The 13,151-nt window shown below is 42.7% G+C and overlaps 1 protein-coding gene across 1 annotated transcript in view; it reads left to right on the forward strand.

Annotated features, from left to right (window-relative positions):
- The window catches only part of SH2D4A (SH2 domain containing 4A), a 53,064-nt gene that overhangs the window by 30,571 nt on the left and 9,342 nt on the right, over positions 1 to 13,151 (forward strand). Inside the window, exons 5-7 of the mRNA XM_053578755.1 lie at positions 871 to 951; positions 5,136 to 5,247; positions 7,728 to 7,938. Of these exons, the coding sequence (XP_053434730.1) occupies positions 871 to 951; positions 5,136 to 5,247; positions 7,728 to 7,938 (404 nt within the window). The remainder of the gene's footprint in view (positions 1 to 870; positions 952 to 5,135; positions 5,248 to 7,727; positions 7,939 to 13,151) is intronic.

Here is a 13,151-nt window from a genome sequence, read left to right on the forward strand (position 1 = left end):
ACAAAGGTACATTTGGCTCCCATTTCCCGATTTCCCTATGTACAGCACCTGTTGGGAAACATCATAGTATGACCCATGTATAATGCACCTGCTTAATTTTCCCTCAAAAATTTGGGCAAAAAGATGTACATTATACATGGTAAAATACGGTAAGTCATGGTAATGTGGGGGTGGGTGGCTGTATTTGACTATCCAGGGTATGTGGCTTCCCAAGGCTCAGGCTCTGCACTCAGGCCAGGAACAAGATGGGGGTCTGTGTCTTAGGACATACCCAGTTGGATTTGGCAGCTCAGTTACAATGCCTGAGAGCTTGGTACCAGGGATCTAGGCAATGGCTCTGGGAAATCCTCTTGGGAAATCCATCTAGCACTGCAGAAACCTAGAGGCTGGGTAAGAAGAGCAGGGGAGGGGAGGAGTATTCCCAGGGAGGCTTCCCAGGCCCCACGCTGCTGTGCTAGGTGTGTCTCCAGCAGGCCCTGTGACAAGGCATTTCTCTAGTCTGGGTTTAAGGAGGGAATGCTGAGATCAATCAAAGACAGAATTTTAATTAAGGGTAATTTGGTGTCTAGAAGTGATCCCAGGTTCCTCAGGACCAAATGGGAGCAAGACACACCAACCCCCCAGCTCTTGGCTCCAGGATGATAATTCATTCTAAGCCCCACTGAGTGGGGTGCTGGGGCACCCGTGTGCTGCTCCCACAGTCAGGACTGGCTCAGGAACTCAGCTGCTGGCAAGACACTTGTGTGAATCCAGCTGTGGGGGTGGGGGCAGCTGTGGGGAAGGTTGAAACAAGGGAAGTAGAGACAGGTTATCATCTGAGATGGCGCTGTTGCTCCACATGCTATAAAATGTGTTTCATTTAATTTTTAGTTACCCTCCAGTTCTTCAAGAAATATTCAACAAATGTTGGCTGATTCTATCAATCGTTTGAAGGCATATGGACTTCCCCAGGTAAAAACGATTTCTGTTCTGTCTCCAGGGGGCTACATGCTTAGCCATTCCCACCAATGTTTCCCAGAGTAGTTAATGAGTCTCATGCAGAAAGGCAACTGAGCGTCAGGACGTGAAATGTGAAATCCGTCTTAAAACCTGCAAACACAGCTATTCATCTCTGGCCATTTCTCTGGACTTGGGAAAGTCTTGAATGTCGTGGGAGGAACAGATGCAAAGCTATCTGCCAAGCTCCTCCCAAAGAGGCCGTCTCCGGGGCTGCCGCAGACACGGAGGGAAGCCTGATTTCAGAAAGTGATAAATGCTGCACTGGACTTGGCAGAGAGATGAACTTGGATTATATTACTCCTGTGCTCACTGCTTCTGTGAACCTGTCCCTTGACAACGGGCAACCTCTCATGCCTCTGCGTCCACTGGACCTGTCTCTGGTCTGTCCGGGTCTGACATTCTCCTACAGGCCGAGCCCACATCTTCCTTCATGCCAGCTTGCTAGTGTACCCTAAATTGTGCAGAGTAAAGGAGGCCTAGATTGGAAGCTGCAGTAGGATTTGACCTGCTGAGCATCAGGTGAAGGGGATGCGCGCCTGTGAAGGGGATGTTCCAAAGGGCAACAGCCTGAGATGGGGCTGGGGAGGCCGGCGGAGGATCGCGTTCCTGTGGAGGGTGCAAGCCCTGCCCTGACTCCTCCGTGGGCATGCACCGCTGAGACTTCAAGAAATCACGATGACATTGTGGAACTGTGGTCCCTATAAGCGTACCGCTGCCATAACACATACCTTTTCCTAAAACAGAGGATCTAAGGGGAACTTCCAATAATGCTCAGGATACTGTATGTCATCTTAAATGATGACAGTTGAGAGAGACAAAATACCTGTGTATTTATTCAGCCGACACATCCTGGATGTTGCCCTTGTGCGTGAGGTACTATTAGGAGGATTGGACACACATTTTTTGGAAAAATAAGATGATGAAATTTCTTCCCTCTGGAGGCTTCTGTTCTGCATGGGAGAGACAGATGATCACTACATCTGTGAAGTCAGCTGATCACATGTGCTGTGGAGAAAAATAAGGGAGAAGGAGGGACGAAGGGGGATGGGAATGGGTATTTTGTTTTATTTGTTTTTTATTTTTTTAAATTTTTAATCTGTAATAGTCTTGTGAGCTGGACAAGGTAGGAAACTTTCAGCAAAGCAACACTCAGATCACCGAAGTGACATTCTAGTTGTCTATTTCAGTCATTACCTCCACTGGGAATGGATATGTTAGGCAGGTGGTCAAAGCAAGTGATATTGGAGCAAAGGAGTGGAGGAGAGGGAGGGAGGGAGAGACCCATGTGGATGCCTAGAGTGTGGACGTTCCAGGCAGAGGAGATGGCAAGGTCAATGGCCAGAGCTCGCTTGGCATAGTTAACGATCAGCAGATAACTCCAGAGAATGGACGAGCAGATCACTTGCCAAGCTTCTCTGCAGAGTTAAGGTGATAAGAGGCTTCTGACTTTGGGAGCATTTGTGAGGGTCTGCTTGTGAGAAGGCCCTCTGTGTTTCCATCCATAGGATGGGACAAGGCTGTCCCTTTGCCTCCTTTTCTGCTCCTGTTGACAGAAGCAGAATGTTGTGGATGCTCCTGACATCCACATCCACATTGACATCTTGCGCTGCAGGCCTGGATCTCCACCCCTCGAGCCCCTCAGCCCTCTGCACCTTCACTCCAGAACCTTCCCCTGGACTGCCCCAAGCTTGACCTGAGTTCTTGACTCACATCTTCCAGCAAAGCCCCCCACAAGAGAAAATGATTTTCCGACTATAGGCAGTAAAGATACATTTTTTAAGATTTTGCTACAAGTGCATATTCTGGAGGACTTCTTAGAGAAACTTCGGACAAGTCCCTTAAGTTTTCCAGCTGCCTTGAATAAAGACAGCAGTCAGAGCCAGCTCTCACCTGCTATTACTCTGGGAAACTCATTCATTTTGAGTTTCCACTGTGTTCATATTTAATTACACTGCAGATTAAAAGGAGTAGGTTTGATAAATATAGCACTCTCAGGCATTTGAGTATCATCTTATCAAGCAAATGTGTCACATCTGCTATTATTTACTCAGTATTTTTCCTTAAGCAGACTCACTTTTTTTTTTTTTGTAGAGACAGAGTCTCACTGTACCGCCCTCAGGTAGAGTGCCATGGCGTCACACGGCTCACAGCAACCTCTAACTCTTGGGCTTATGCGATTCTCTTGCCTCAGCCTCCCGAGCAACTGGGACTACAGGCACCCGCCACAACGCCCGGCTATTTTTTTGTTGCAGTTTGGCCGGGGCTGAGGTTTGAACCCGCCACCCTCGACATATGGGGCCGGCGCCCTACTCATTGAGCCACAGGCGCACTTTTTTTAAACATCTTGTTTATCTTTGACAACAAAATCCGCAATAATCATAGTTCGTTTGAAGTTTTAACTATATGTTTCCTAATCATTTAAAACTAAATGCCATGCACGTGGTAGATGTTCAAAGTGCCACTTTTAAGTTGTTGGGTTTTTTTTTCTCTTTAAGGTTAGAAATCGCTAGCAGCACTTTCATGTATTTCAGCCTTGTAAACAGCTTCAGCAAGGGAATGGCAAATTCTAATAGTCATTTCAAACACCAAAAGCTGTCTTTGGTTTTTATAATATCAGCACACAAAGGGAGCTTAACTCCAGGCAGGACAACAATGTAAAGAAAGTAAAATGAAAATAGTAAATGCATTTTCTTAGTTATTTTAAATAAATTATGAAAATAGTAAATGCACTCAAGTTTAGTTACTTTTATGGTGAAGTGAAATTTATGAATTATCTCTGCAGTAACTGTGAGTTATGACTTGCCATGATAATCAACCAAGCTTTAAAATATAACATTTAAAACATTAAGCTTTATATTTTAGTTAATTGCTGAGATAATTTAGCAACAGAGAAGTTTTTATCTTTTCATAGGAAAACCCACCTGAAAAGCCCCTATCACTTGTGATGGGGGAAAGAACCTTTAAGCTTATTTTATTACTTAGCTAACCAAGGCTTTTATTAATTCACCAAGCTGTAAATTCACTTTTGCGTGAGTACTCAGCAGGCTTTATCCAAATAAACAAAGTACTTCTCAGATTTGGTTTCTTCATTTCTCTTTAGTTGTAAACAAATTTTCTTGAACGTTCTTCATGTCATAAAACCATACCCTTAGAAATGGTTCAGATGGTAACTTTTGTTTATGTATATCTTAATAGAAATTGTTTTTTTTAAAGAATTCTCCTTTTAAAGGAATACTCATTTTTCTTATTTTATATTTTCTCTTCTCAAAAAATAATATGCTTTAAAAATATTTTTCTGGGTTTTCTAAACAAAAATATTCTTTCTGAACCACCTCAAATCATATGTAAGTACCATATTGCTTTGGACACATCTCTTGAGGGCAAGTGGAGATCCCTCTAAGAGTTCCAGTTCTGGGAATGTGCATTTATTCTGGGGACACTGGCAGATACCGTAAAGTACTGTTTACACTGGTCTCATGAAATAAACCACCACTTCAGGGGGGTAAATTTAAAGCATCTAAGTGTCATGTCTGGGAAAGGAACATTTGTGGTGTTGAGCTCTTTTTTTTGGTGAGACAGAGTCTCACTCTGACATCTTGGGGTTGAGTGCTGTGGTGTCATAGCTCACAGCACTCTCAAACTCTCGGGTTCGAGCAATCCTCTTGGCCTCAGCCTCCCATGTAGCTGTGACTACAGGTGCCCGCCACAACACCCAGCTAGTTCTTTTCTATTTTTTAGAAGAGGAAGGTTCTTGCTCTTGGTCAGGCCGGTCTCGAACTCCTGAGTCCAAGCAATCCTCCTGCCTCAGCCTTCCAGAGTGCTAAGATTACAGGCTTTGTTGAGTTCTTAACACACTCTGCTAGGCACTGTAACATTATGTACTATATTTTCTCATTTGACTTATGGGGAATTGAGGTTCAGTAATCAGCCCTAGAGTTATACAGATAGGTAGCCATAGGGCCAGCTGCAGGCAGTTGGACTCCACCCAGTGCTTTATCCAGGACCCCAGTTGGCCTCCCTGGAGAGCCAAAGACAGTAAAATAGAAATCAGAGGTGCCTAGTGCCCTTTCCCTTGCAGAAAAGTGTGGGATTTGCTCACCAGTTTGTTTGTTTTGTTTTATTTTTCCCCCAAACAGAAGAAAGAATCCACAAAGAAGAAACAAGATGAAGAAATTAATCAAATCGATGAAGAGAGAACCAAACAGATTTGTAAGAGCTGGAAGGAAGATTCAGAGTGGCAGGCGTCTTGTGAGTATCCACAGACCTCAGTAGAACCTTGGCGTCTCCCAGCGGATTCTTACACTGAATAAAGTAATCACTCGAGGAAACATTTAAAATGAGTTGTTGAGAGGTGTCTTAGCAAAATAAAGTAGTACTCAAATATTACTGAATTAATACTTAAATGCTTACAAGCTGTATTTGAATAGCAGAATTTAGTTCATTTTTGTACCATCAAGATTATAACGTATTTATGTAATAGAACAGTATGTACCTATGAAAAACGTATTTTGGAAGAATGTCTAATGACCCTGGAATATGTTTATCTCATTCATCTGGAGGAGAAAAAGTTATGAAATAGTATGAAAAATAATCACTATTTTAAAATGCCTGAGTATATGGAGGAAAAGAACTGGAAGGTTATTAACAGTAAACACGAAGTTTTCTTGGAAAGGTGGGATTCAAGATTATTTATTTGAATTTTTCTACTTCTTCTGTTTTGGGTTTTCACTTGAAGGTTCGAATTTCCTAGCAGAACTTTTATGTATTTTGGGGCTTATAAAACAGCTTCAGGAAAGGGAATTTCTCCATTTTCAACAGTGAACACATTTTAACTTTGTAATAAGAACATGGGAATAAACAGGCTGGACATATTATCCATGCCTGTGACCCAGCCCTGGCTCCCCTTGGAGTTTGCCCTGCCAGAGATAAACCTCAGAGGAGAAGAGGAAGTTGTAGGAATAACAGCAGCCCAGAGAATGCTCACAGATGCTGGAAGAATTCAGGAGGGAAAAAGGATTTGAGCTCCCATCTGACTTGGACAAAGAAGGCTGAACTACCAGATCAGTCCTGAGGCAGCCTGCCTGAGAATGAGAAAAAGACAGGCAACATTCGCAGGGTGTTGAGAATTTTAAATCAGTCTGCGGTCTCCTTAGAGCAAATGCCATTAAAATGACAATGTTTATGAAACAAAAATATTTGCAAGACCCAGTGGTGGTTTTGTAAGATCCATTGGCTATGCAGTGAAATCCTAGTATGATGGAATATTATTGGTATCTCTCCAAATTCGAACATAACAGGATTTGACCAATAATGCCTGGAGTGTAAATATACTCAGTAGAAATTGTCCTTAACTTCCATATTACAGTCTTTAACATGATGTTGCTAAAAAAAGTCCTGTATTTCATAAAGTAGTTGCGCACTGTATAATAATGATTTTTATATTTTTAACACAATTTATTTTATTTATTTATTTTTTTTGAGACAGAGTCTCAAGCTGTCGCCCTGGATAGAGTACTGTGGCGTCACAGCTCACAGCGACCATAAACTCTTGGGCTTAAGTGATTCTCTTGCCTCAGCCTCCCAAGTAGCTGGGACTACAGGCGTCCGCCACAACACCCAGCTATTTTTTTGGTTGTAGTTGTCATTGTTGTTTGGCAGGGCTGGGCTGGATTCGAACCCACCAGTTCCGGTGAATGTGGCCCGTGCCATAGCCGCTGAGCTAGAGGCACCAAGCCATTTTAACACAATTTAATACGTTTTAAAATTTCAGTACATTTTATGAATTTAGTATAACTATACAGTCTCCAGTAGTGTACAGTACTTCCTTGGTCACACACTCACCCCTTACTGTCACCCAGAGCAACTCCCAGTGTTACAAGCTCCATTCATGGTAGGTGCCTTAGACAGGTGTACCCTTTTATTTTTCTGTCTTTTATGTCATATTACTGTTCTGTACCCTTTCTGTGCTTATATACAGAAACACCACTGTGTTAGAATTGCATACAGTATTCAGCACAGTAACCCACTGTGTGGGCTTTTGGCCTGGGAACACGAGGCCAGACCCCGTAGCCTCGGTGGGTGGCAGATGTGCTTTCCAGCTGTGCGAGCACATGCCATGATAGTCACACAAGGACAAAACTGCCTCAGGACTCATTTCTTGGAACATACTCTGTTGTTAATGGACACGTGACTGTAATATTAAAAGGCAGCCTCGAGGTATGACAACGTGTTCTGCAATTACCTGTGGTTAAACATCCCTAAGGCATGCACTCACATTGGGTCCGGTGGCCTACTCTTTCCACCCTGTCCAGGTCCCCGTGCCACTGAGTAGTCCTCACTGCCTGGTCTTTGCTGGTGACCCTGCACACTCGTCCAGTATGAGTGGCAGAGGCATGTGACAGCTGCCTCTCATTATTCAGCACCCCGACAACTCGAATCCTTGCTGAGGATGGGACTCATCACTTAGTCTTGCTGATAGCCGGAGAGTTTTATTCACATTCTCCACTTCTGTCTCAACTTTCCCAACTCAGAAAACCCCCAGACTCTATATGAAGCGCGGAGCCAGGTGGTGAGCTCTGGGCAAGGTGGGCAGTGATAGTGGCTGTTGGTGACCGTGGCAGGTGACAGGCCTCCAAGAACCAGCCCTGTGGTCCCTTGTGCAGGGCAGAGCCTGCTCCCCTCTCTGTAGGCTGATGAGGGCCATTCTCAAAACTGCTTTCTTTTTCTAGTGAGAAAATCCAAAGCAGCTGATGAGAAGAGACGCTCCTTGGCTAAACAAGCGCGGGAGGACTACAAGAGGCTGTCCTTGGGGGCTCAAAGGGGCCGAGGCGGTGTGGGGCTGCAAAGCCCCTCGAGTGTTCTGCAGAAACCAAAAAGACCTCCCCTTCCACCCAAGCCTCAGTTCCTAAACCCAGCAGGAGACCCTCCAAAACCTCCCAGGTAAGAAACCAGGCAGGTGGCTTTAGGCAGAAGTATTGAAATGGGTGGATTGAAGACAAATTATATGACCTGTCATGGGAGGTGGAGGACCAGCCAGCTGCCTGTGTGACTCAGACTCACTTCGGAGCCATCTTCCCAGGGTACCTAACAGGGCGCTCTTCCCCTCTTAGCTGTAAAGTGTCCACAGTTGTTAGAATGAGTATAACCAATAACACAGTGATGGTGCCTACCAAGCTACATGAATTCCTATGTTTCCCCCCCAGTGGCAGCAGGTGAACCAGAGAGGGGAAAATAGGGCACAACTAGGGTTCCCTGGATGCCCAAGGTCACTCTGGTAGTAAAAGAATATCCAGGTGTGGACCTGTGGCCTCGCTGACTTTCACTGCGTTTTCACTGCTGAAGATTGAAAGTTGGACGGTAATTCTCATTCCAGGATACAAAGCCAAGTTCATCTTTTGAGAATTTGGAAATGCTTCATTTTTGAATGAACTCTTTATTTGTTGATAAAGGGACCTTTGCCTCCTAGGCTGTGAGGGAATTCGCAAGAACAATTTGTTTTGAATATCCCTGGAGGAAAGGTACAATGATACTAAAACAGAAATTCCGAATCCCTTAGGTTTACTCATCATAAAATGGTTGTTTCCTTGTTACTGATATTGTACTACTTTTAATTTTCTAGTATTTAGAAAGAAGTATTTAAAATCAAAGGTTGATTGAAAGAAGCAAAACTGTCTGAAACCTTGCCTCTGAAATGAAACTTAAAAGTACTGCTTTGTTAAGAGTATAGAGAAATGGCTCGGCAACTGTAGCATAGTGGTTATGGCACCAGCCACATGCACTGAGGCTGGCAGGTTCGAGCCTGGCCTGGGCCAGTTAAACAACAATGACAACTGCAACAAAAAGGAGCCAGGTGTTGTAGTGGGCGCCTGTAGTCCCAGCTACCTGGGAGGCGGAGGCAAGAGAATCACTTAAGCCCAAGAGTTTGAGGTTGCTGTGAGCTGTGAAGCCATAGCACTCTATTGAGGGTGAGACTCTGTCTCTAAAAAAAAAAGTACAGAGAAATAAAAAACAAAGATCTCTCTCTCTTTGCTTGGAATGAGTAGTTATCTTCAAGTTTTGTTTTGTTTTTTTTTTTTGTAAACAAGGATGATGACCTCAGTAAAAACACTAAGGTGGACCTTTTCCTCTACTATAATTATTTCTACTTACTCAACTGAAAGGTTCCATTTTGGGACACAGGGACCAACCTCAATGACCATGTTATACAAAGTGACAGTTTGGGGAATGATTTATTTCTTATGGACAATAAAACAAGAAATATAGTCAGGAAAGGGGCGTTCCCTTAGTTCTATGAACAGGTCACAGAAGTGCGGGGCCCTCTTGGTGCTGGGGCTTGTCTGCGTGCACACTGGCCAGACAGCCTCCAGGGCGGTGTGTGCCCATCATGCCTGTTCTCTGTCTCGTCCACGGGCAGAACAGAAAAACGACTTGCAAGACGTCCCTTTCCTGCACCATTTTTGAGCACAGTATATTTGATTGACAGCAATGAAGGTGGCCTTTCAAAAAGGGCAATTCTTTTTTTTAAGCTGCGCTCCATTAGCTCACTGTTTCCAAATTAAGACATTGCATGAAGTGCTTCTTGTGAGTCAGACTGGGTGGGTTTAGGGCTGGGACTTTCAACAGTAATGGCAGAGGTCAGCTTGGAGGCAGCCCTGCAAAAGACAGAGACTGGCTTCTCCCCTGTCTCTGGAGTCCTGTTTGATTTTCAAAGACTTCTTCCAAAAAGAACCTCATTTGGAAGCTAGTATAGTATGACAATTTATCCTATAATGTCATGTGTATGTCTGCTTCCCAGAAAGGTCAAATATTATAGAATATTTTTTCCAAAAGACTCTGGAAATCATGAGGAATAATACATACATGTGTACGCACATACACACACATCCATTTAGTCTGTAAGTTAATTTGAATCACAGGAAATTCTAGTAGCTCATTCAGACTCTTCATTGTTGTATGCTGTAAGTTTGATTTTTTCTTTAATTGGTCCGTAATAGTCATATGGATTTATGAGATACAGTGTGATGTTTTGATACATACATGCAAATACATTGTGTAATGGTCACATCACAATAATTAGCACACCCATCGCCTTAAACACTTGTCATTTCTTTGTGGTGAGAACATTCAAAATCCTATCTTCTGGCTATTTGCATGCATTATTGTAGACTATAGTCACCTCGCTATGCAATACAACATCACAATTATGTCTCCTTTCTAACTATAACTTTGTACCCATTGGCCGACTCTCCCCAGCCTCTGGTAACCACCGTACCAGTCTCTACTTCTTTTACATTCCACGCCATTCCATCTCATATAGTATTTTTCACTCTGTCCTTGGTTTATTTCACTTAACATAATGTGTTCCGGGTTCTTCCATGTTGTTGCAAATGACAGGATTTTTATTCCTTTTTTATGGCTGAGTGTCACTGCACCGTGTGTGTACACTGCGTTCTTTAATCCATTCATCCACTGATGGGCACTTGGGTGGGTTTCGCGTATTGGCTCTTGGGAATAGTACGCAATCATCATGCAACTGCAGGTACCTCTTCAACATAACGGATTTCATTTTCTTTGGACATAGACTCAGTAGTAGGATTGTTGGGTTGTATGTTCTATTTTAAGATTTTTGAGGAATCTCATACTGTTGTTCCGAAAGGCGGTACTAATTTATATTCCCACTAACAGTGTGTGAGAGTTGTCCTTTCTTCACATCCTTGTCGGCACTTTTTATTTTTGTCTTTTCGATAATAGCCCTTCTAATAGGGTGGGGTGATATGTCATTGTGCTTTTGATTTGCATTTCCCTGATTAGTGATGTCACACTTTTTTTCATACACCTGTTACCTAATGGTATGTCTTCTTTGAGAAATATCAATTAAGGTCTTTTGGCCCATTTTTTAATTTGGATTACTATTATTATTATTATTTGCTATTGAGTTGAGTTTCTACATATTCTAGATATTAGCCCCTTGTCAGACGCAGAGTTTGTGAATACTTTCTCCCATTCTGTAAGTTGTCACTTCACTCTTGATTGTTTCCTTTGCTGGACAAAAGCTTTTTAGCTTGTTACAATCCCATCTGTCTATTTTTGCTTCTGTTGCTTATAAAGTTGAGGTCTTCTTTTAAAAAGTCCTTGCCCAGATTGGTGACATGAAGCATTTCTCCTTGGTTTTCTTCTAGTAGCTTCGTAGTTTTGGGTCTTATATTCAAATCTTTAACCCACTTTGGGTTGATTTTTGTATATGGTAAGAGATACAAGTCTAGTTTTGTTCTTCATGTGGATTTCCAGTTTTCTCAGCACCATTTGTTGAAGAGACTATTCTTTCTCCAGTATGTTCTTGGTGTCTTTGTCAAAATTCTGTTGGCTATAAATGCATGGATGGTATCTGTTTTTATCTTGGGACCATCCTCTTTTAGCTACTATCATAATTATTATTTTTTTGGCAGTTTTTTTGGCCAGGGCAGGGCTTGAACCTGCCACCTCCGGTATATGGGGCCGGCGCCCTATTCCTTGGAGCCACAGATGCTGCCCTATCATAATTATTTTTAATAGTTTTGTCTTTTAATCTTCATACTAAAGATACATTAAGTGGTTTTTATACACCAGGTTTACAGTGTAGAATAATAACCACATTAGTATTTTCTTTCAGATGGAAGAGCTTTTAGCATTCCTTGTAGGACATATCTGGTAGCAGTTAACTCACTCAGATTTTGTTGGGGAAACTCTTTCCTTAATTTCTGGAGGATTTCTTTGCTGGGTACATTATTCTTGGTTGAAAGGTTTTTGTCTCTTCTGAGCTCCAAGTATATCATCCTGCTTCTTCCTAGCCTGGTGCCAGACATGCTGGATTTCTCTTTAAGTTGTTTTCTTCTCTCCTTTCACTGGTTTCATGATCCTCTTTTTGTCTTTGACCTTTGAGGTCAGTATGTCTAGGGGTATTCTTATTTGGGGGCGAATCTGACTGGTGAACTTTCACCTTCCTATACCTGATAACCTGGCTATTTATTTCTTATTTCAGGTTTGGAAGACTTTCTGTTATTATTTCTTTTTTTTTTTTTTCTTTCTTTCTTTTTTTTTTTGAGACAGAGTCTCATTATGTCACCCTCAGTAGGATGCCATGGTGTCACAGCTCACAGCGACCTCAAACTCTTGGGCTTAAGCCATTCTCTTGCCTCAGCCTCCCAAGTGCTGGGATTACAGGTGTGAGCCACCATGCCCCACCCTGTTATTTCTTTGAATAAGTTTTCTACAACCCTTTTTTTCCCCCTCAATCCTCTCTTTAACTCTGATAACTTAAATATTTGCTTTTCGGATGTTGTCCCATAGATCCCATAAGCTTTAGTTATATCTTTTTTTCTCTTTTCTCCTGTGTATTTTCAAATAGCCTGTCTTTGAACTCATTGATTCTTTTGTTTGATCAAATCTGCTGTTGATATTCTTCACTGCATTTTTCATTTCACTTACTCTATTTTTCAGTACTAGAATTTCCGTTTGATTTTTAAAAAGTGATTTTAATCTCTGATAAATTTCCCTGATAAATTTCCCATTTGATTCTCTGTGTTCTCCTTAAGTATGTTGAGCTTCCTTAAACAGCTATTATGAATTTTTTGAGAAATCACACATGTCCATCACTTTAGGGTTGACCTCTAGTGCCTTATTTTTTATGTTTGGTAAGGCCATGTTTCATGGAATGTTCTTGATCCTTGTGGATGTGCAACAGTGTCTGCCTATCGAGGGATTAGGTACCTGATACAGTCTCCACAATTTGGCTTTATCCTGTCCTTCGAAGGGCCTTCCAGACATCCCAAGCCGACTGATGGTTTTGTCTCCTGACCCTGTGATCACTGCAGCTGCCTCATCACTAGAGGGTGCTCTAAGCACAGGTTTGCTGCCGCTCTTGTGAGGGCTCCAAGGTTTACATGGTGAAGACCCAGGGAGAGTACAGGGGCTATGTGGGAAAGCTGGCTGGGGATGGAAGTAAAGACATGGCCCAGATAAGGGAGTCTCCCAGCAGTTCTCTGCACAGATGAAATAGGTCTCAACTGCAGCAAGAGGGGCTGGGGTTGAGGCTGGACCCCCACAGGATCTGTTGTGGGACAGAGGCTGGAGAGTCGGTCTTGTTGGCTCAGCTAGGTATATACATCTTCCAGGAG

The sequence above is a fragment of the Nycticebus coucang genome, chromosome 24 (genome assembly GCF_027406575.1).
Source record: "Nycticebus coucang isolate mNycCou1 chromosome 24, mNycCou1.pri, whole genome shotgun sequence".
NCBI classification, from domain to species: Eukaryota; Metazoa; Chordata; class Mammalia; order Primates; family Lorisidae; genus Nycticebus; species Nycticebus coucang.